This window comes from Biomphalaria glabrata, chromosome 3, assembly GCF_947242115.1.
Source record: "Biomphalaria glabrata chromosome 3, xgBioGlab47.1, whole genome shotgun sequence".
Taxonomy (NCBI): domain Eukaryota; kingdom Metazoa; phylum Mollusca; class Gastropoda; family Planorbidae; genus Biomphalaria; species Biomphalaria glabrata.
In genome coordinates, this window is record NC_074713.1 from 35,323,260 (window position 1) to 35,345,951 (window position 22,692).

The following is a 22,692-nucleotide window of genomic DNA, read 5'->3' on the forward strand; positions in this document are numbered from 1 at the left end:
AAATACTCTTCGTGAAAAATAACCAGCTTTTCCGCAATGATGTTATGTCATAAGTTTTCTACTGTTTATGAAATATATTTGTAAAACTTCATTTGGAAGCAGCTCACCTGCTCGTCTGTCTGGCAAACTCTGCACTCACTGATAGTAGACTCCAGGTCAAAAGTGTACTTCCGGTTCAACCTGTAGGTCACTTCTGTCACGGCAAAAGCAACATCTTCCTTGACCTCTTGCTCTATGTAAACATACGGACCTTTCTCTATGAACTGGTCAACAAAAAATATAATACTAACAACTGGTCAGACAAAAGGATAAAACAAATTAATATAAACAAAATACTTACAAAAAAAACCAACTAATCTAAGGGAAAGAAACTCAGCATTTAAAGCTTATTTCTCAATGCTTTTTACAATCAATTTTAAATTGTTCTGTTAACTACAGTGAATAATTGTGTCAAGTTTCAACTTCATCCGAGAATGGGAAGTAGGAGAAAAAGTTTGTACACAAATTGGACCAGACAGACAGAAAGACAGACAGAAAGACAGAGTGAGTTGATAGAAGCTTTGCAAATATAACACTAACTAATGGTGAAATAGATGGGCATTTAAAAGTAAAAGCTTATTAGAAGGAGATATATACTACTAGAAATGATGAATACAAGAATAATCTATAGCTTGATCAGCTGGTCCAAAACAAAACAACAACAAAGAAGTGTGGAACTAGCATACTCTACCGATCAAAAGGATTTTTTTTTTTTGGGCAGGGAGAGTCTCCATGGTCTGCTCACCAGTCCAATCAAAGCCTTTCGTTCTAGTTGGCCTCACCAATGACGTCGCAACCTGTGGGCTGTGGAGACCAATAGCTCGTTGCCATGTTGTACAGGCCTGTGACGTGGCAACACGTTATTGGTCTAAACTGCCCATAGGTAGTGACGTTGCAGATCAACGTTCAGGCCTTCTATAATGAATGGCCTCGGTCCAATCACTGCCAGCGATGTTATAGAGTCAGGACTCGGTCCAATCACTGCCAGCGATGTTATAGAGTCAGGACTAGCCATTATTTTCTTATATTGAATTCTGCATTTTCTATCATGACTATTATATCAACAAGTCGCAGACATCATTCATTGTCTAAACACTTAGCTTCACTTTTGTAGTTTCTGAACCTCCCTCTTTCTCTCTCCATCTTTCCCTCTCTCTTTCTCTCTCTCTCTCCCTGTTTCTTTACCTTCCTACCTCCCTCTCTTTCTCTTCTCTCCCTTTTCTCTCCTCTCTCATTTCCTCTTTCTTTCCCTCTCTCTCTCCTTTCTCTCATTTCCTCTTTCTTTCCCTCTCTTCCTCTGTATCTTCCTCCCACCCTCCCTCTCTCTTTTTCTCCCCTCACTTTCTCCTCTTTCCCACCCTCTTTCTTTCTCTCCTCTTTCTATCCCACTCTCTCATCTCTCTCTCTCTCTCTCTCAATTCCTCTTTCTCTCTCTACCTCTTTATTTCCCTTTCTCTCTCCCTCTTTCTCTCTCTACCTCTTTATTTCCCTTTCTCTCTCCCTCTTTCTCTCTCCCTCTTTCCCACTCCCTCTTTCCTTCTTTCTTTCCCACTTTCTCTCTCTCACTCCCTCTCTCTCCTTTTCTGCAGTCTGAAATCTATTTCTCTGGCGTCTACAATGCTTTTGTATTTCTCCCATTAAGAAGAGCGCTGGTCAAACAAGGTGGACATTTTCATGGTGTACTTCGGGCTAGTATAAATATCAATTGGTCTAATAAGACGGAAGCAGCACTATCCGTATAAAAGAAAATTAATTAGTTACGACTAATCATTAACTCATTGTTTTTATTTATCCATGTGTTGTCCCCGAGGATTGCTCAAAGTTTCAACTTTCTCCTGGAATAAGAAGTGCGCGAAGTGAAAGAACGTGTCCAAACTTTGAAACAGACAGTCCGAGTGGAGTTATATAAGGGAGGTAAATCAATAATATTGACAGAAAACTTTTCTCTTTCTCTCTCTCTCTTTACCTCATTGCAAATGAATCGCGAAACTCAAAGAACGTAATCTTTGTTACATTTACTGACCTCTGGGATCTTTCCTTGATACAGAAATTCATTCACATTGGCCAGTGTCCAGTAATAGAGTTTGACCTTTCTATCCCATTCTGTTCCTGCAACCTAAACATAGTAGAAAAACAAGAATTTAAAAAAATACATTGTAAACAAAAGCTTTTATGAAGTGTAATGATGTAAGGGCGATAATAGACAAGAAAAACATAAAGAAATAGTTTAAAAAACAAAAAACAAAGTGTAGTTGTATCAATGTACTTGTATCAATTGGTTAGATCAGTTATGTATTTAAATGTGCAATAGATCTAGACTAACAAATAATACATCTGTGAGATTACTAATATTTTTACCAATTGTTTCTGTTGAACATATGTTCATGCTTTCAGCTTTCTCACTACACTACGATCCTATCACTTTCTCACTATGCTATGATCCTATTACTTTCTCACTACGATCCTATCACTTTCTCACTACGATCCTATTACTTTCTCACTACACTAGGATCCTATTACTTTCTCACTACGATCCTATCACTTTCTCACTACGATCCTATTACTTTCTCACTACACTAGGATCCTATTACTTTCTCACTACGATCCTATCACTTTCTCATTACACTAGGATCCTATTACTTTCTCACTACGATCCTATCACTTTCTCACTACGATCCTATTACTTTCTCACTACACTAGGATCCTATTACTTTCTCACTACGATCCTATTACTTTCTCACTACACTAGGATCCTATTACTTTCTCACTACACTACGATCCTATTACTTTCTCACTACACTAGGATCCTATTACTTTCTCACTACACTAGGATCCTATTACTTTCTCACTACACTAGGATCCTATTACTTTCTCACTGAGCTATGATCCTATTACTTTCTCACTGAGCTATGATCCTATTACTTTCTCACTACACTACGATCCTATTACTTTCTCACTACACTACGATCCTAATACTTTCTCACTACACTACGATCCTATTACTTTCTAACTACACTAGGATCCTATTACTTTCTCACTGAGCTATGATCATATTACTTTCTCACTACACTACAATCCTATTACTTTCTCACTACACTACGATCCTATCACTTTCTCACTGAGCTATGATCCTATCACTTTCTCACTACGATCCTATTACTTTCTCACTACGATCCTATTACTTTCTCACTACACTACAATCCTATTACTTTCTCACTGAGCTATGATCCTATCACTTTCTCACTGAGCTATGATCCTATCACTTTCTCACTACGATCCTATTACTTTCTCACTACGATCCTATTACTTTCTCACTACACTAGGATCCTATTATTTTCTCACTACGATCCTATTACTTTCTCACTACACTAGGATCCTATTACTTTCTCACTACGATCCTATTACTTTCTCACTACACTAGGACCCTATTACTTTCTCACTACGATCCTATTACTTTCTCACTACACTAGGATCCTATTACTTTCTCACTACGATCCTATTACTTTCTCACTACACTAGGATCCTATTACTTTCTCACTACGATCCTATCACTTTCTCACTGAGCTATGATCCTATCACTTTCTCACTACGATCCTATTAATTCTCACTACGATCCTATCACTTTCTCACTACAATCCTATTACTTTCTCACTACGATCCAATCACTTTCTCACTACGATCCTATTACTTTCTCACTATGCTATGATCCTATTACTTTCTCACTATGATCCTATTACTTTCTCACTATGATCCTATTACTTTCTCACTACGATCCTATTACTTTCTCACTATGCTATGATCCTATTACTTTCTCACTACGATCCTATCATTTTCTCACTACGATCCTATCACTTTCTCACTATGATCCTATTACTTTCTCACTACGATCCTATCACTTTCTCACTATGATCCTATCACTTTCTCACTACGATCCTATCACTTTCTCACTACGATCCTATCACTTTCTCACTACGATCCTATCACTTTCTCACTACGATCCTATCACTTTCTCACTACGATCCTATCACTTTCTCACTAGGACCCTATTACTTTCTCACTACGATCCTATCACTTTCGCACTATGCTATGATCCTATTACTTTCTCACTACGATCCTATCACTTTCTCACTGAGCTATGATCCTATCACTTTCTCACTACGATCCTATCACTTTCTCACTGAGCTATGATCCTATCACTTTCTCACTACGATCCTATCACTTTCTCACTACGATCCTATCACTTTCTCACTACGATCCTATCGCTTTCTCACTACGATCCTATCACTTTCTCACTACGATCCTATCACTTTCTCACTATGATCCTATCACTTTCTCACTATGCTATGATCCTATTACTTTCTCACTACGATCCTATCACTTTCTCACTACGATCCTATCACTTTCTCACTGAGCTATGATCCTATTACTTTCTCACTACGATCCTATCACTTTCTCACTACGATCCTATCACTTTCTAACTATGATCCTATTACTTTCTCACTACGATCCTATCACTTTCTCACTATGATCCTATCACTTTCTCACTACGATCCTATCACTTTCTCACTACGATCCTATCACTTTCTCACTACGATCCTATCACTTTCTCACTACGATCCTATCACTTTCTCACTACGATCCTATCACTTTCTCACTATGATCCTATCACTTTCGCACTACGATCCTATCACTTTCGCACTATGCTATGATCCTATCACTTTCTCACTACGATCCTATCACTTTCTCACTGAGCTATGATCCTATCACTTTCTCACTACGATCCTATCACTTTCTCACTGAGCTATGATCCTATCACTTTCTCACTACGATCCTATCACTTTCTCACTACGATCCTATCACTTTCTCACTACGATCCTATCGCTTTCTCACTACGATCCTATCACTTTTTCACTATGATCCTATCACTTTCTCACTACGATCCTATCACTTTCTCACTGAGCTATGATCCTATCACTTTCTCACTACGATCCTATCATTTTCTCACTATGATCCTATCACTTTCTCACTACGATCCTATCACTTTCTCACTACGATCCTATCACTTTCTCACTACGATCCTATCACTTTCTCACTATGATCCTATCACTTTCTCACTATGATCCTATCACTTTCTCACTACGATCCTATCACTTTCTCACTACGATCCTATCACTTTCTCACTACGATCCTATCACTTTCTCACTACGATCCTATCACTTTCTCACTATGATCCTATTACTTTCTCACTACGATCCTATCACTTTCTCACTACGATCCTATCACTTTCTCACTACGATCCTATCACTTTCTCACTGAGCTATGATCCTATTACTTTTTCACTACACTAGGATCCTATCACTTTCTCACTACGATCCTATCACTTTCTCACTACGATCCTATCACTTTCTCACTGCGCTATGATCCTTTCACTTTCTCACTATGCTATGATCCTATTACTTTCTCACTACACTAGGATCCTATCACTTTCTCACTATGATCCTATCACTTTCTCACTATGATCCTATCATTTTTTCACTATGATCCTATCACTTTCTCACTATGATCCTATCACTTTCTCACTGAGCTATGATCCTATTACTTTTTCACTACACTAGGATCCTATCACTTTCTCACTACGATCCTATCACTTTCTCACTACGATCCTATCACTTTCTCACTACGATCCTATCACTTTCTCACTGAGCTATGATCCTATTACTTTCTCACTACTCTAGGATCCTATCACTTTCTCACTATGTTATGATTTTATCACTTTCTCACTACGATCCTATCACTTTCTCACTATGATCCTATCACTTTCTCACTATGCTATGATCCTATCACTTTCTCACTATGATCCTATCACTTTCTCACTATGCTATGATCCTATCACTTTCTCACTATGATCCTATCACTTTCTCACTATGCTATGATCGTATCACTTTCTCACTATGATCCTATCACTTTCTCACTGAGCTATGATCCTATCACTTTCTCACTACGATCCTATCACTTTCTCACTACGATCCTATCACTTTCTCACTACGATCCTATCACTTTCTCACTATGCTATGATCCTATCACTTTCTCACTATGATCCTATCACTTTCTCACTATGATCCTATCACTTTCTCCATGAGCTATGATCCTATCACTTTCTCACTACGATCCTATCACTTTCTCACTACGATCCTATCACTTTCTCACTATGATCCTATTACTTTCTCACTACGCTAGGATTCTATCACTTTCTCACTACGCTATGATCCTATTACTTTCTCACTACACTACGATCCTATCACTTTCTCACTATGCTATGATCCTATTACTTTCTCACTACGCTAGGATTCTATCACTTTCTCACTACGCTATGAGATCTGGGGAGATCTATGTGTATGATACCGTAATCGTTTTTTAAAAGTATTTTTAACAAAGTGGGGAACGAATAAATGCAAATTCATGCGAACGCTAATAGACTAACCGTTCTGCTAATGAAGTACTTGTGAAAAGGGAAGATTGTATAGTTATTTAATGTAATTTTTAAACTTATTTTAAAGCGGGGACCATATAGAGGTAACTAATTCAGCTTATACTACCACTTCAGTCAAGTAAAATTTCTTTACCTTGCACAAGATACCAAACGAAATAATTTATTACCTATAATAGTTAATGTAATAATTGGTTAAATTGTGTTGTCAAGTAAAAGAAATAATTGTGCAAAATTTCAGTTCGATTGGAACTTAATCAAATGAAAATAAAGGCGTGTAGTCCAATTTTGGCAGACCACGTAGACATGCCTATGGTTGTATTTTTAGTACTCCGTGTAGGCATGTCTATGATTGTATTTTGATGACAGTCCACATAGACATGCCTATGGTTGTATTTTGTTAGCAGTCCACGTAGGCATGCCTATAATTGTATTTTGTTAGCAGTCCATGTAGGCATGCCTATAATTGTATTTTGTTAGCAGTCCATGTAGACATGCCTATAATTGTATTTTGTTAGCAGTCCATGTAGGCATGCCTATAATTGTATTTTGTTAGCAGTCCATGTAGGCATGCCTATAATTGTATTTTGTTAGCAGTCCATGTAGGCATGCCTATAATTGTATTTTGTTAGCAGTCCATGTAGGCATGCCTATAATTGTATTTTGTTAGCAGTCCATGTAGGCATGCCTATAATTGTATTTTGTTAGCAGTCCATGTAGGCATGCCTATAATTGTATTTTTTTAGCAGTGCCTATGGTTTCATGTAATATTTGCATCTGATTTTTGTCATCATTACACATGCTCTTTCCTTTCGTTCACCTTGGACACATCTGTGAACATTTTGATGTTTTCTAGTTAAGCTTTTCATTATCTTATCTTCTTATCTTATATAATACAGACGTTACTTCAAAAAAGTAGATGATTACGTCCTACGCGTCATGCATTTAGTCGTGCATATTAACCAATGACTTAAATTCTGCCAAGTCACTGGTTTTCCTGGCTAGCTCAGACAACTCATTCCATGCTCTAATAGCACTAGGGAAGAAGGAGCATTTGAACAAATTTGTCCTAGCATATGGGACGAGGAATGTGCCTTTATTATTAGAGGCATAGATGGTAAATTCAACATTTTTGAATAACCTATTGGGCTTAAGTCACTCTAAGGAAAAATCAGATGGTCGGACATGTTTGTGGAAGTTAGGTCATGTCCAGGAAATCATCAATTAAATTTTAGTCAACTAGACCGGTCAATGGCTGGAAGAGTTACCGGAACTGTACTCTGGCTTCAAAAAGTTTGTAGATTATCCTTTTCTGGGATATCATTACTCAGGGCCGGTCTTATGCCACTGCAACCTATGTGGCCGCAGTGGGCCCCGCACTTTCATAGGCCCCGCTCGAAATCTAGGTGTAAATTATTAAATTAAACCATTTTAAACTTATTATTAAAGGTTTCCTGGAATTCTCCTGAAATTGCAAAATATACGAAAAAGTCATGAAAATTTCCAGAAATTATTAAAATCTTCTGAAAATTCATGCAAATCTCCTTAAAAACAGACAAATTTGTCATTCCATTTTGCCAATCATAATCGCGATTAAAAAAACGGCAATGTCAGCTTTCATTTAATAAAATTTTAATAATAACGCGAATTTTAACCAAAACAAGAAGTTCAAATACTTAATTTACTTTAATAGTCACTGGCTATAGTTGATAATAAATCTCAAAAGCAGATCTGAATGTTTATCGACTTTTTGTTGGAAGACTACCTTCTACTGTAGATGGATCGTAAAGTTAATTTTACAGTGATGTTGTACTTAGTAAAGAATGAATAAAATGCAAAGATAAATTTATTTTCTAATACAAAATCTTTATTTTCACTTATTATCCTTATCCCTACCCAGACAGGATCCAGGGCAATCCGTTTCGCATAGGGCCCCGGCCATGTCATTACTATATACAACAAGAAGCTATGAGTTGACAGATTTAGAATTTGCTGCATGTTATGGATACCAGTAGCAAAATGTTTACATAAAATTAGGAAAAGAAAGATTAATTAAACATTAGAGAATTATGAGAAAAATTGATTTGTTAGATTCTTAATTGCGAGGTGCATTAATTTTTAAGAAGAAAAGGTCTCAGAAGATTTTGGATCGCACATGAATTTCTAGAAGACACGAAATGAGCTCTTAATATTTACAGATTTGGTTAAAGCAAAGCAAAGCCGAGCGTTTTGCTAAAGCTAGTTATATATTGCTGATTTGCCTCTATGTTAAATTGTTCTTATTTAAACTGCTAACAGTGTTCCTAAATTATTCTAAGTCTATAGGCCAGAAATAAATTAAAATTATAAATGCAAACTCCAAATGTTAACAACGAGTTAATAAGCCAAAGTTTTGTGATGCTTTGTGTTCAATCTCTTCCTCTGCTACACACTATCTATAACTGACCAAATGTGTACAAATGACCAACATTAAAGGGCTGAAACTTGTACAAGTTTTTTAAGTGGAGCTTCTGTATTAGAAGTGAATAAAAAATGGCGCACGTAAGCAAAAAGGTTAGCGACGCCTCTGGGCTAAGCGTTAATGCTGAGTTATAAACTAGACTATTGAATTTCAAACGTTTTCTTGGAGAACTCAACCCAGAGTACATTGCACAAACAAAACTTGACACAGCTTGATGATACGAAACAAACTTGTTTCATTGGGTTTCTATTTGTTACGTAATAGGGTTTGTTGGACTAGTCCGTTTCGTTTCTTTGATTAAAAAGTATTGGGCCGGAAGTGGCATTTTTCCTTATGTATCTTTGCATTTTTCAGTTCTCTCTTTAAATTAAACTGACATTATTATGCTATAATTTTAAGTGTACCTGATAGAGAAAAAAATTATGCACAAAAATACGGGTAGTTGTGATCAAACCCGATAGAGGCTATAAAAAGAAAAGACCTGAAACTAGCTCGTGAAACTACACATTTACAGTACTTTATTTGATGACTATTTTACCCAAGATCTGTGTTGACTAGCTTATTTCAAGTACCCGGCATTTTCCGATACACAATTTCATACACAAAATAATTGTTGAAAAAAATTGTAGTGATTTTAAACTTTAAATGATTACTTAAAAAGGTGTTACTCTAATCAATTTTGAATATTATTTTGTTATGAATGTCAATGTCTATTTTGTGTCTGTTCTAGTTTCTTAAATTTTTCTTGTGTAAAGGGGTCGTTTTTCTCCAAATGGGTATACCTGATTTCTCCAAGCAGCCTTTGTAAAATATTGGTCCTAAATAATTCTATGTTCATAAGCGAAAAATCGCATGGCTGCATTATGATGAATGTACGTCTTAGTTCAATATATTTTATATCACTAGGTAACTAAAAATAACTGTATAAATAGACGTAAGTTTCATTTTTTTCTGTTAGACAAAGTCATATGGCAAATTTTTGTTTATATCCTAATTCTAAATAGGAATAATAATAGAATTATACAGTAAAAATAATCACTAAGTTTTTTTTAATAGTTTTAAAAGTCTAACGGATAAGATTAAAAAGAGAGTTTGTGTTTTTGCAGATGGACACGAGCTACACTATGAGTCAGTCCATCTCTTCTAATTGTTTAGAAATGAGTGTAAAAATGTAGGCTTCGATATTTTTAGCCTGAATTTAAGAAGTTACAAACTTCAAACAACTCTTCCATAAAAATAAATTAATCCAATGCTCGAAATTTTTGTGACGGGAAAAATGATTACATTTCTTCTAATTCAACGTTAATTGTTAATTTATTATTAGTTGAAAGTTAGGCAATCTATCACTGAGTACCGGCACCTATTTTTTATTTTTACAAAAAAAAGCACTTTATATACTTTCAGCCGACATGCCGTATTATTAAAAACACCTCTATGTGAACTTCTCAATCATCTAGAGTCTTAGACAGTCATTATTTTAGACTAGATTTAAGTAGAGTCTAGACCTAGATCTAGTAGGACTATTACTATAAAAAAAAATTAAAATAATCTATTATTATAGACATCATTCGCAATTTTATTATTAGGTCTAGGCATTGAAAAGTAAATCTATTAATAAACTATAATAGATCTAAGTCTAAGTACTAACTTATTAAATAAGTCATTATAAGTAGAAGTATTATAATGAATATTGTAGGCTATAGATCTAGATTGACTAGATTATAGATAGATCTATAGATAGATCTCTAGTCTAGTAGATTAAGTATAGAGTATAGTAAACGTATTACAGTATTATTCAATCTATGTCCTATGTCTATATCTATTCTAATAATCTAATAATTAAAAAACTTAAGTCTTTATTAATATCTAGACTTTTTTCTAATAAAAACTGACTATAGGCATAGCATAGGCTAGACTCGGCAATCTAGTCTCAAGATAGAATCTATACTATTACTAGATCTATTAGATTTTTATATATAGATCTAGACTAAATTAGATTATAGATCTAAATATACTAATGGAGAGATGATATGATGTGTTAGCTAATAGCGTTGCACAAGAAACAAACCTGGGTTTTTCTAAACTCTAATACTTGGTATGTAATAGTAAAACAGCACCTACCTAAATAAATCGTAATTAGCAATCAAAAACCTATATTTATTGTAGTATATATAGGTCTGTGGTTATATTTTATATAGCCTTCGTAACTTCTTCTATAGAGAAATGACTTTTGTAATTTCTTTTACTGAAAATTGGGCTATTCGCGTCTGACACATATATAATTTTTATGTTCAGCAACAAACCCTATTGTACTGAACTCAATTCAATCCACAACTGTGTTCATTCAGACCAAATTGACAGCATGATTGGGTATTTTGTTTAGCATACTGACATTGATTTGTGCCAGTCTGGACTATTGACAGCACCATTGTCATGTCAAGACGATATAATGGTTGTCAAATAAAACTGACATCTCTGAGGTAAGACTCATTGATAAGAAATGTTTGTCACATTACATTATTTCTCTGGGATAAGATCAGCAGACAAACTGATAAGCAGACAAATTGATAAGAAGACAAACTAAAAAGCAGACAAACTGAAAAGCAGACAAACTGAAAAGCAGACAAACTGAAAAGCAGACAGAAACATAACAGACCAGTGGGCGAAGAAAAAAACAGAAAAAAAAACAACAACTAATGTATTTGTAACGGTTAGTTTTTTTTTTTTTTCTCAGCTCTAAATTCTACATTGTCATCTCTTTCTCTATTTGTTTTATTACCGTTCATGCTTTTTATTCTTCCTCTATCTATCTATCTATCTATCTATCTTTCTATCTATCTATCTATCTATCTATCTATCTATCTATCTATCTATCTATCTATCTATCTATCTATCTATCTATCTATCTATCTATCAGCCAGCCTGTCTAAATCTATGTCTGTTTGCCTATCCATATGTCCGTCTATCTATCCATCTATCTATCCATCTCTCTTTCTATTTATCTATCTATCTATCTATCTATCTATCTATCAATCTATCTATCTATCTATCTATCAGCCAGCCTGTCTAAATCTATGTCTGTTTGCCTATCCATATGTCCGTCTATCTATCCATCTATCTATCCATCTCTCTTTCTATTTATCTATCTATCTATCTATCTATCTATCTATCTATCTATCTATCTATCTATCTATCTATCTATCTATCTATCTATCAGCCAGCCTGTCTAAATCTATGTCTGTTTGCCTATCCATATGTCCGTCTATCTATCCATCTATCTATCCATCTCTCTTTCTATCTATCTATCTATCTATCTATCTATCTATCTATCTATCTTTCTATCTATCTATCTATCTATCTATCTATCTATCTATCTATCTATCAGCCAGCCTGTCTAAATCTATGTCTGTTTGCCTATCCATATGTCCGTCTATCTATCTCCTCTTTGTATTCTCTCAAACTTTGACAGTAAAAAACAAAACCCAGATCGATGTTTGGTGTCAATATTTTCAACGATTTGTGTACTAGCTTTTAACCCTAGCCGTGAGAGGAGTTCCAACAGCAGAAGTCAAAGTCAGTTCTTCTAATATTGTGTCCTCGATATATGACCTTAGATCAACATTACGTCCAACTCTGACAATCGTCATATTTCCTGGTGAACTACGTCTGCTAGAGAAATCCATGACAACACAATCAACAGGGCGATATCTCCCTACTCACAGGGAATCGATACTTGGGCGTGGCCGTCAGCGCTATCGATAAATTAGCATACATCATTTCCGTTCGGGAAATGGTGCAGAGTTCAGAGGGTTGACTTCAAAGGATTTGTTCGAAACTCACGCTGTTATTTAGTTGGTGCCTCCCCCCCCCAACTGTGACTTGGATTGTTCGAAACTCCTACCACTCCCCCCCCCCCCATGTGACTTGAATTGACAACAAAGTAGCTTGCCAGATGTCTAGAAATAGAAACAGTTTGACAATAATGTCAATATTGTTTAAAAATGTAAAACTCTTGTGTTGGTCTAGTTTCTTTAGATGTGTACAATGAATGCATAGACCTTGTACTACTTTGACTGTTCTGGTTCACTTCTAATGTTAGACATGAGTTGACATTTAATAATGTGTTTGTTGCTTGCTGAGCGTTTCTCAAATTATGGGGCCTGCCCCGCTTGTTGACAAGGGAAGGGGTGGATTTGGGGTGTCGAAGGAATTCAATATATGTTTTTAAGCGACAAAAAAGTTATATTAAAATTTTAGTTAAACCCATGTGAATCCATATTTGAATATTAATCATGTAAGATGACATATTACCAATTTTTCAGTTTCTAAATAATTTGATTAAGAGCCGCCTTTTCATTTTGTAAGTAGGATCTTTTAGAATCAGCTTCTGGTTTAGTGTCCAGTGTTTGCTGAGCACATCTAAAACACTTTCTACAAAACAAATTAAAAGCAGGATGGTTTGGTGTAGATCTCTTCTAAAATTGAAAATTGTCAGTGAAAGCTAAGGATGGACTTCACATCTCAAACCTTTAAGCGGACGTGACAGAGACATTCAAGTGTAGTGTTAGACACTTAGCATTATTAGTTTGTTTAGAGACGCACCATAATTGATGGACTTTGAACGCGACTAGTGACGTCATGACTCAGTTGGGTTAGAGACTACCTAAAGACATAAAGTTAGTTGGTGACAGGATTCCTTAGGGATAACACGTATTTATAGACAGAGACTCGACTTTCGAGTATCGGAGTACTATCTGAATTGTCTAACGGATTTTGGACTTAGAGCTTCTTCACTTGTTACTTTGTGTGAGTCTATGTTCTTGTTAGTTAGTCGCATTGAATACACCGCACAAGAAACTCAGACATCTCCAGAGTAATCGGTCGAAGTTAGACAGGCATCAATAACTACAAGACAAAAGTCTAATCACAGTAGCTTTAAAAGGACAAGGCTGAGACATTCAAGTGTAGCTTTAACACACGTGGCTGAGACATTCAAGTGTAGCTTTAAAAGGACGTGGCTGAGACATTCAAGTGTAGCTTTAAAAGGACATGGCTGGGACATTCAAGTGTAGCTTTAACACACGTGGCTTAGACATTCAAGTGTAGCTTTAAAAGGACGTGGCTGAGACATCCAAGTGTAGCTTTAAAAGGACGTGGCTGAGACATTCAAGTGTAGCTTTAAAAGGACGTGGCTTAGACATTCAAGTGTAGCTTTAAAAGGACGTGGCCGAGACATCCAAGTGTAGCTTGAAAAGGACGTGGCTTAGACATTCAAGTGTAGCTTTAAAAGGACGTGGCTGGGACATCCAAGTGTAGCTTTAAAAGGACGTGGCTGAGACATTCAAGTGTAGCTTTAAAAGGACGTGGCTGAGACATTCTAGTGTAGCTTTTAAAGGACGTGGCTGAGACATCCAAGTGTAGCTTTAAAAGGACGTGGCTTAGACATCCAAGTGTAGCTTTAAAAGGACGTGGCTGAGACATCCAAGTGTAGCTTTAAAAGGACATGGCTTAGACATTCAAGTGTAGCTTTAAAAGGACGTGGCTTAGACATTCAAGTGTAGCTTTAAAAGGACGTGGCTGAGACATTCAAGTGTAGCTTTAAAAGGACGTGGCTGAGACATTCTAGTGTAGCTTTTAAAGGACGTGGCTGAGACATCCAAGTGTAGCTTTAAAAGGACGTGGCCGAGATATCCAAGTGTAGCTTTAAAAAGACGTGGCCGAGACATTCAAGTGTAGTTTTAAAAGGACGTGGCTGAGACATTCAAGTGTAGTTTTAAAAGGACGTGGCTGAGACATTCAAGTGTAGCTTTAAAAGGACAAGGCTGAGACATCCAAGTGTAGCTTTAAAAGGACGTGGCTGGGACATTCAAGTGTAGCTTTAAAAGGACGTGGCTGAGACATCCAAGTGTAGCTTTAAAAGGACGTTGCTGAGACATCCAAGTGTAGCTTTAAAAGGACGTGGCTTAGACATTCAAGTGTAGCTTTAAAAGGACGTGGCTTAGACATTCAAGTGTAGCTTTAAAAGGACGTGGCTGGGACATTCAAGTGTAGCTTTAAAAGGACAAGGCTGAGACATCCAAGTGTAGCTTTAAAAGGACGTGGCTGAGACATTCAAGTGTAGCTTTAAAAGGACGTGGCTGAGACATTCTAGTGTAGCTTTTAAAGGACGTGGCTGAGACATCCAAGTGTAGCTTTAAAAGGACGTGGCCGAGATATCCAAGTGTAGCTTTAAAAGGACGTGGCCGAGACATTCAAGTGTAGCTTTAAAAGGACGTGGCTGAGACATTCAAGTGTAGCTTTAAAAGGACATGGCTGGGACATTCAAGTGTAGCTTTAACACACGTGGCTTAGACATTCAAGTGTAGCTTTAAAAGGACGTGGCTTAGACATTCAAGTGTAGCTTTAAAAGGACGTGGCTTAGACATCCAAGTGTAGCTTTAAAAGGACGTGGCTTAGACATTCAAGTGTAGCTTTAAAAGGACGTGGCTTAGACATTCAAGTGTAGCTTTAAAAGGACGTGGCTGAGACATTGAAGTGTAGCTTTAAAAGGACGTGGCTGAGACATTCAAGTGTAGCTTTAAAAGGACATGACTGAGACATTCAAGTGTAGCTTTAAAAGGACATGACTGAGACATTCAAGTGTAGCTTTAAAAGGACATGGTTGAGACATCCAAGTGTAGCTTTAAAAGGACGTGGCCGAGACATCCAAGTGTAGCTTTAAAAGGACGTGGCTTAGACATTCAAGTGTAGCTTTAAAAGGACGTGGCTTAGACATTCAAGTGTAGCTTTAAAAGGACGTGGCTGAGACATCCAAGTGTAGCTTTAAAAGGACATGGCTGGGACATCCAAGTGTAGCTTTAAAAGGACGTGGCTGAAACATCCCCAATTGTAGCTTTAAAAGGACGTGGCTGAAACATCCCCAAGTGTAGCTTTAAAAGGACGTGGCTGGGACATTCAAGTGTAGCTTTAAAAGGACGTGGCTGAGACATCCAAGTGTAGCTTTAAAAGGACGTGGCCGAGACATCCAAGTGTAGCTTTAAAAGGACGTGGCCGAGACATCCAAGTGTAGCTTAAAAAGGACGTGGCTTAGACATTCAAGTGTAGCTTTAAAAGGACGTGGCTGGGACATTCAAGTGTAGCTTTAAAAGGACGTGGCTTAGACATTCAAGTGTAGCTTTAAAAGGACGTGGCTTAGACATCCAAGTGTAGCTTTAAAAGGACGTGGCTGAGACATTCAAGTGTAGCTTTAAAAGGACGTGGCTGAGACATCCAAGTGTAGCTTTAAAAGGACATGGCTTAGACATTCAAGTGTAGCTTTAAAAGGACGTGGCTTAGACATCCAAGTGTAGCTTTAAAAGGACGTGGCTTAGACATCCAAGTGTAGCTTTAAAAGGACGTGGCTGAGACATCCAAGTGTAGCTTTAAAAGGACATGGCTTAGACATTCAAGTGTAGCTTTAAAAGGACGTGGCTTAGACATTCAAGTGTAGCTTTAAAAGGACGTGGCTTAGACATTCAAGTGTAGCTTTAAAAGGACGTGGCTGGGACATTCAAGTGTAGCTTTAAAAGGACAAGGCTGAGACATCCAAGTGTAGCTTTAAAAGGACATGGCTGAGACATTCAGGTATAGCATTAAAAGGACGTGGCTGGGACATTCAAGTGTAGCTTTAAAAAGACAAGGCTGAGACATCCAAGTGTAGCTTTAAAAGGACATGGCTGAGACATTAAGGTGTAGCTTTAAAAGGACGTGGCTGAGACATCCCCAAGTGTAGCTTTAAAAGGACATGGCTGAGACATCCAAGTGTAGCTTAAAAAGGACATGGCTGAGACATTCAGGTGTAGCTTTAAAAGGACGTGGCTGGGACATTCAAGTGTAGCTTTAAAAGGACAAGGCTGAGACATCCAAGTGTAGCTTTAAAAGGACATGGCTGAGACATTCAGGTGTAGCTTTAAAAGGACGTGGCTGAGACATCCCCAAGTGTAGCTTTAAAAGGACGTGGCTGAGACATCCAAGTGTAGCTTAAAAAGGACATGGCTTAGACATTCAAGTGTAGCTTTAACACACGTGGCTTAGACATCCAAGTGTAGCTTTAAAAGGACGTGGCTGAGACATTCAAGTGTAGCTTTAAAAGGACGTGGCTTAGACATTCAAGTGTAGCTTTAAAAGGACGTGGCTTAGACATTCAAGTGTAGCTTTAAAAGGACGTGGCTTAGACATCCAAGTGTAGCTTTAAAAGGACGTGGCTTAGACATCCAAGTGTAGCTTTAAAAGGACGTGGCTGAGACATCCAAGTGTAGCTTTAAAAGGACATGGCTTAGACATTCAAGTGTAGCTTTAAAAGGACGTGGCTTAGACATTCAAGTGTAGCTTTAAAAGGACGTGGCTGAGACATTCAAGTGTAGCTTTAAAAGGACGTGGCTGAGACATTCAAGTGTAGCTTTAAAAGGACATGACTGAGACATTCAAGTGTAGCTTTAAAAGGACATGGCTGAGACATCCAAGTGTAGCTTTAAAAGGACGTGGCCGAGACATCCAAGTGTAGCTTTAAAAGGACGTGGCTTAGACATTCAAGTGTAGCTTTAAAAGGACGTGGCTTAGACATTCAAGTGTAGCTTTAAAAGGACGTGGCTGAGACATCCAAGTGTAGCTTTAAAAGGACATGGCTGGGACATCCAAGTGTAGCTTTAAAAGGACGTGGCTGAAACATCCCCAATTGTAGCTTTAAAAGGACGTGGCTGAAACATCCCCAAGTGTAGCTTTAAAAGGACGTGGCTGGGACATTCAAGTGTAGCTTTAAAAGGACGTGGCTGAGACATCCAAGTGTAGCTTTAAAAGGACGTGGCCGAGACATCCAAGTGTAGCTTTAAAAGGACGTGGCCGAGACATCCAAGTGTAGCTTGAAAAGGACGTGGCTTAGACATTCAAGTGTAGCTTTAAAAGGACGTGGCTGGGACATCCAAGTGTAGCTTTAAAAGGACGTGGCTGAGACATTCAAGTGTAGCTTTAAAAGGACGTGGCTGAGACATTCTAGTGTAGCTTTTAAAGGACGTGGCTGAGACATCCAAGTGTAGCTTTAAAAGGACGTGGCCGAGATATCCAAGTGTAGCTTTAAAAGGACGTGGCCGAGACATTCAAGTGTAGCTTTAAAAGGACGTGGCTGAGACATTCAAGTGTAGTTTTAAAAGGACGTGGCTGAGACATTCAAGTTTAACTTTAACACACGTGGCTGAGACATCCAAGTGTAGCTTTAAAAGGACGTGGCTGAGACATTCAAGTGTAGCTTTAAAAGGACGTGGCTGAGACATCCAAGTGTAGCTTTAAAAGGACGTGGCTGAGACATTCAAGTGTAGCTTTAAAAGGACGTGGCTGAGACATTCAAGTGTAGCTTTAAAAGGACGTGGCTGAGACATTCAAGTGTAGCTTTAAAAGGACGTGGCTGAGACATTCAAGTGTAGCTTTAAAAGGACGTGGCTGAGACATCCAAGTGTAGCTTTAAAACGACGTGGCTGAGACATCCAAGTGTAGCTTTAAAAGGACGTGGCTGAGACATCCAAGTGTAGCTTTAAAAGGACGTGGCTGAGACATTCAAGTGTAGCTTTAAAAGGACGTGGCTGAGACATTCAAGTGTAGCTTTAAAAGGACGTGGCTGAGACATTCAAGTGTAGCTTTAACACACGTGGCTGAGACATCCAAGTGTAGCTTTAAAAGGACGTGGCTGAGACATCCAAGTGTAGCTTTAAAAGGACGTGGCTGATACATCCAAGTGTAGCTTTAAAAGGACGTGGCTGAGACATCCAAGTGTAGCTTTAAAAGGACATGGCTGAGACATCCAAGTGTAGCTTTAACACACGTGGCTGAGACATCCAAGTGTAGCTTTAACACACGTGGCTGAGACATCCAAGTGTAGCTTTAAAAGGACGTGACTGAGACATCCAAGTGTAGCTTTAAAAGGACGTGGCTGAGACATCCAAGTGTAGCTTTAAAAGGACGTGGCTGAGACATCCAAGTGTAGCTTTAACACACGTGGCTGAGACATCCAAGTGTAGCTTTAACACACGTGGCTGAGACATCCAAGTGTAGCTTTAACACACGTGGCTGAGACATCCAAGTGTAGCTTTAAAAGGACGTGGCTGAGACATCCAAGTGTAGCTTTAAAAGGACGTGGCTGAGACATCCAAGTGTAGCTTTAAAAGGACGTGGCTGAGACATCCAAGTGTAGCTTTAAAAGGACGTGGCTGAGACATCCAAGTGTAGCTTTAAAAGGACGTTGCTGAGACATCCAAGTGTAGCTTTAAAAGGACGTGGCTGAGACATCCAAGTGTAGCTTTAAAAGGACGTGGCTGAGACATCCAAGTGTAGCTTTAAAAGGACGTGGCTTAGACATTCAAGTGTAGCTTTAAAAGGACGTGGCTGAGACATCCAAGTGTAGCTTTAAAAGGACGTGGCTGAGACATTCAAGTGTAGCTTTAAAAGGACGTGGCTGAGACATTCAAGTGTAGCTTTAAAAGCACGTGGCTGAGACATTCAAGTGAAATTTTAAGCAGATGTGGCTGAGACATTCAAGTGTAGCTTTAAAAGGACATGGCTGAGACATCCAAGTGTAGCTTTAAAAGGACGTGGCTGAGACATTCAGGTTGGCTTTAAAAGGACGTGGCTGAAACATCCCCAAGTGTAGCTTTAAAAGGACGTTGCTGAAACATCCCCAAGTGTAGCTTTAAAAGGACGTGGCTGAGACATCCAAGTGTAGCTTTAAAGGGACGTGGCTGAGACATCCAAGTGTAGCTTTAAAAGGACGTGGCTGAGACATCCAAGTGTAGCTTTAAAAGTACGTGGCTGAGACATCCAAGTGTAGCTTTAAAAGGACGTGGCTGAGACATCCAAGTGTAGCTTTAAAAGGACATGGCTGAGACATTCAGGTGTAGCTTTAAAAGGACGTGGCTGAGACATCCAAGTGTAGCTTTAAAAGGACGTGGCTGAGACATTCAAGTGTAGCTTTAAAAGGACATGGCTTAGACATTCAAGTGTAGCTTTAAAAGGACGTGGCTTAGACATTCAAGTGTAGCTTTAAAAGGACGTGGCTGAGACATCCAAGTGTAGCTTTAAAAGGACGTGGCTGAGACATCCAAGTGTAGCTTTAAAAGGACGTGGCTGAGACATCCAAGTGTAGCTTTAAAAGGACGTGGCTGAAACATCTTCAAGTGTAGCTTTAAAAGGACGTGGCTGGGACATCCAAGTGTAGCTTTAAAAGGACGTGGCTGAGACATTCAAGTGTAGCTTTAGAAGGACGTGGCTGAGACATTCAAGCGAAACTTTAAGCAGATGTGGCTGATACATTCAATTGTAGCTTTGAGCACACGTGGCTGAGACATTCAATTGTAGCTTTAAGCAGATGTGGCTGAGACATTCAAGTGTAGCTTTGAGCACACGTGGCTGAGACATTGAAGTGTAGCTTTGACCAGACGTGGCTGAGACATTCAAGCGATAGCTTTATTTTTAAATCCAATGCTTACTCTTTCATCTTGTGCGCAGGACGGGACAGACCTAGTGGACTAGCCGCGGGCTAAACTTACGGGACAGACCCAGTGGACTAGTCGCGGGCTAAACTTACGGGACAGACCCAGTGGACTAGCTGCGGGCTAAACTTACGGGACAGACCCAGTGGACTAGCCGCGGGCTAAACTTATGGGACAGACCCAGTGGACTAGCCGCGGGCTAAACTAACGGGACAGACCCAGTGGACTAGTCGCGGGCTAAACTTACGGGACAGACCCAGTGGACTAGCCGCGGGCTAAACTTACGGGACAGACCCAGTGGACTAGTCGCGGGCTAAACTTACGGGACAGACCCAGTGGACTAGCCGCGGGCTAAACTTACGGGACAGACCCAGTGGACTAACCGCGGGCTAAACTTACGGGACAGACCCAGTGGACTAACCGCGGGCTAAACTTACGGGACAGACCCAGTGGACTAGCCGCGGGCTAAACTTACGGGACAGACCCAGTGGACTAGCCGCGAGCTAAACTTCCGCCTACCCAATACAAAATTTCATGGCTTTTTCATTGTCAACTTGATCATCATCCTCCTGATCTAACTGCACTCGATGATAGGACTCTAGAGAAGAAGCATGTTGCCCCAAGGACGAACGTTACTTCTACAAGTCGATAGCTAGTCATCTTTAACCGCCATTTTTTTTTCAATTAAATGAATGATTGCCCTTGCCTTGGAAAAATGTTACCCAGCAGCCTGCCCCACTTAGATAAATTGCCAAGACATTGACGTCATTGATACACCTCTTCATGTGACTTCTGGAGACTTACTCTCTAGACCAAATCTCTTCGATGGCTGCGTGGGAAACAAAATGAAGAAATTAATTATTTATCGACCGCTTGGTGTTTTTCATTTTGGTCACGTTCCCATGATCGATAGATTGTTAACGTCACTGAATGGTATCGGCATGTAGGCTGTTGCTAACATATTTAAATAGCTATAAATAGTCTGTGACTTCCATCTACTTGTTCTCTGTCAATCTACACCAAGGGCCTTCAGTTGTGTCTTAGTCCCACCACTTCACGTAATGGATCAGAAACACATCCCTCAATGTAAGCATCAAGGCCAAGGTTATTCAATGTTTAAAATAACTTCATTCAACTTGTAACTTCATGGAACATGGGTGGGTGGGAAAAACCTGGACACGGATCTCGAAAACGACTCTAAATATTTTCCTAGAAATGTGACAGTTGATGAATTACTTGCTCGTTGGCTGCACTGGGAAAACTGGAAGTTTGACTGTTTCAACAAATAGAATCAATTGAATATTGACTAGAGAACCAGAAACTATTTCTCTTGAATGGATTATACGTCTTCGGGTATTTCAGCAGGTCGGCATTATAGAATTCAAGAGTTTAATGTTCAGGAACATTTTGTGTGCATCTTCTTTGAGGTCTAGATCTAAAGGCCTAGCATTAGAAGAGTTAAAAAGGATTTTTTTTCCTCGGGGAGGGAGTAATGTGGCGTGGTAGGAAATGTTCCTTTTTTTAAAATCTATTATTCATTAGTGACTAAGAGAAATCGCTCTATAAGTTGTGTTAAGGAGGTATTGTCTTTTTTGTTTAAATTTTATTTATAGTGTTGTTTAAAAAGAGTTTTAATTTTATTTCGGCTTCAATGATTGGCCATTACAGGAACCAATGAAGAGATCCGTCTCAATGAAAGGATTAGTTTTACTCGAGTGAAACGGTTGGAAAAGATTGACCATATAGAAATGCTTCTTTCGGCGGCGAGGTCACACTGCTACTCATAATGAACTGGGTTTTTTTTTAGTGTGTCCTACAAGCAGGTCAACTTTCAAACTTTCAACTTGAATGCATGTATTTTATCAGAGATATCAGCAAGGCATGCCGTGACTGTGGAGTGCTACCCCTTGGTCGTTATTTCCTTCTAAGCTTGTCGTTCAGTCTGCTAATGTGATGTTCTAAATGGTACAAGGACAGCAGACGACAAGCCTCTTCACTATTGAACCACGTCAAGACTGTTTGTAATCGTTCTCCTTTAGCAATAGAACGATTTTTTGTAACGAGCCTGTGAAAGTAATCATGAGCAATTGACTGTGACAGAGATCGATACTGGGTTTTCCTACAAGATAAGAGACTCCTGTGACGCGATGTATGATCGATACTTTATTTCTACAAGATAAGAGACTTGTGTG

At 38.6% G+C, this 22,692-nt stretch overlaps 1 protein-coding gene across 4 annotated transcripts in view; it reads right to left on the reverse strand.

The window, feature by feature from the left end:
• Positions 1–22,692, reverse strand: part of LOC106051934 (uncharacterized) — a 100,093-nt gene that overhangs the window by 39,753 nt on the left and 37,648 nt on the right. For all 4 annotated transcript variants that reach the window (XM_056024738.1, XM_056024736.1, XM_056024737.1 and 1 more), the window contains 2 exons: positions 2,063–2,155; positions 108–263 (listed from right to left, as the gene is read on the reverse strand). In XM_056024738.1, the coding sequence (XP_055880713.1) occupies positions 108–263; positions 2,063–2,155 (249 nt within the window). The remainder of the gene's footprint in view (positions 1–107; positions 264–2,062; positions 2,156–22,692) is intronic.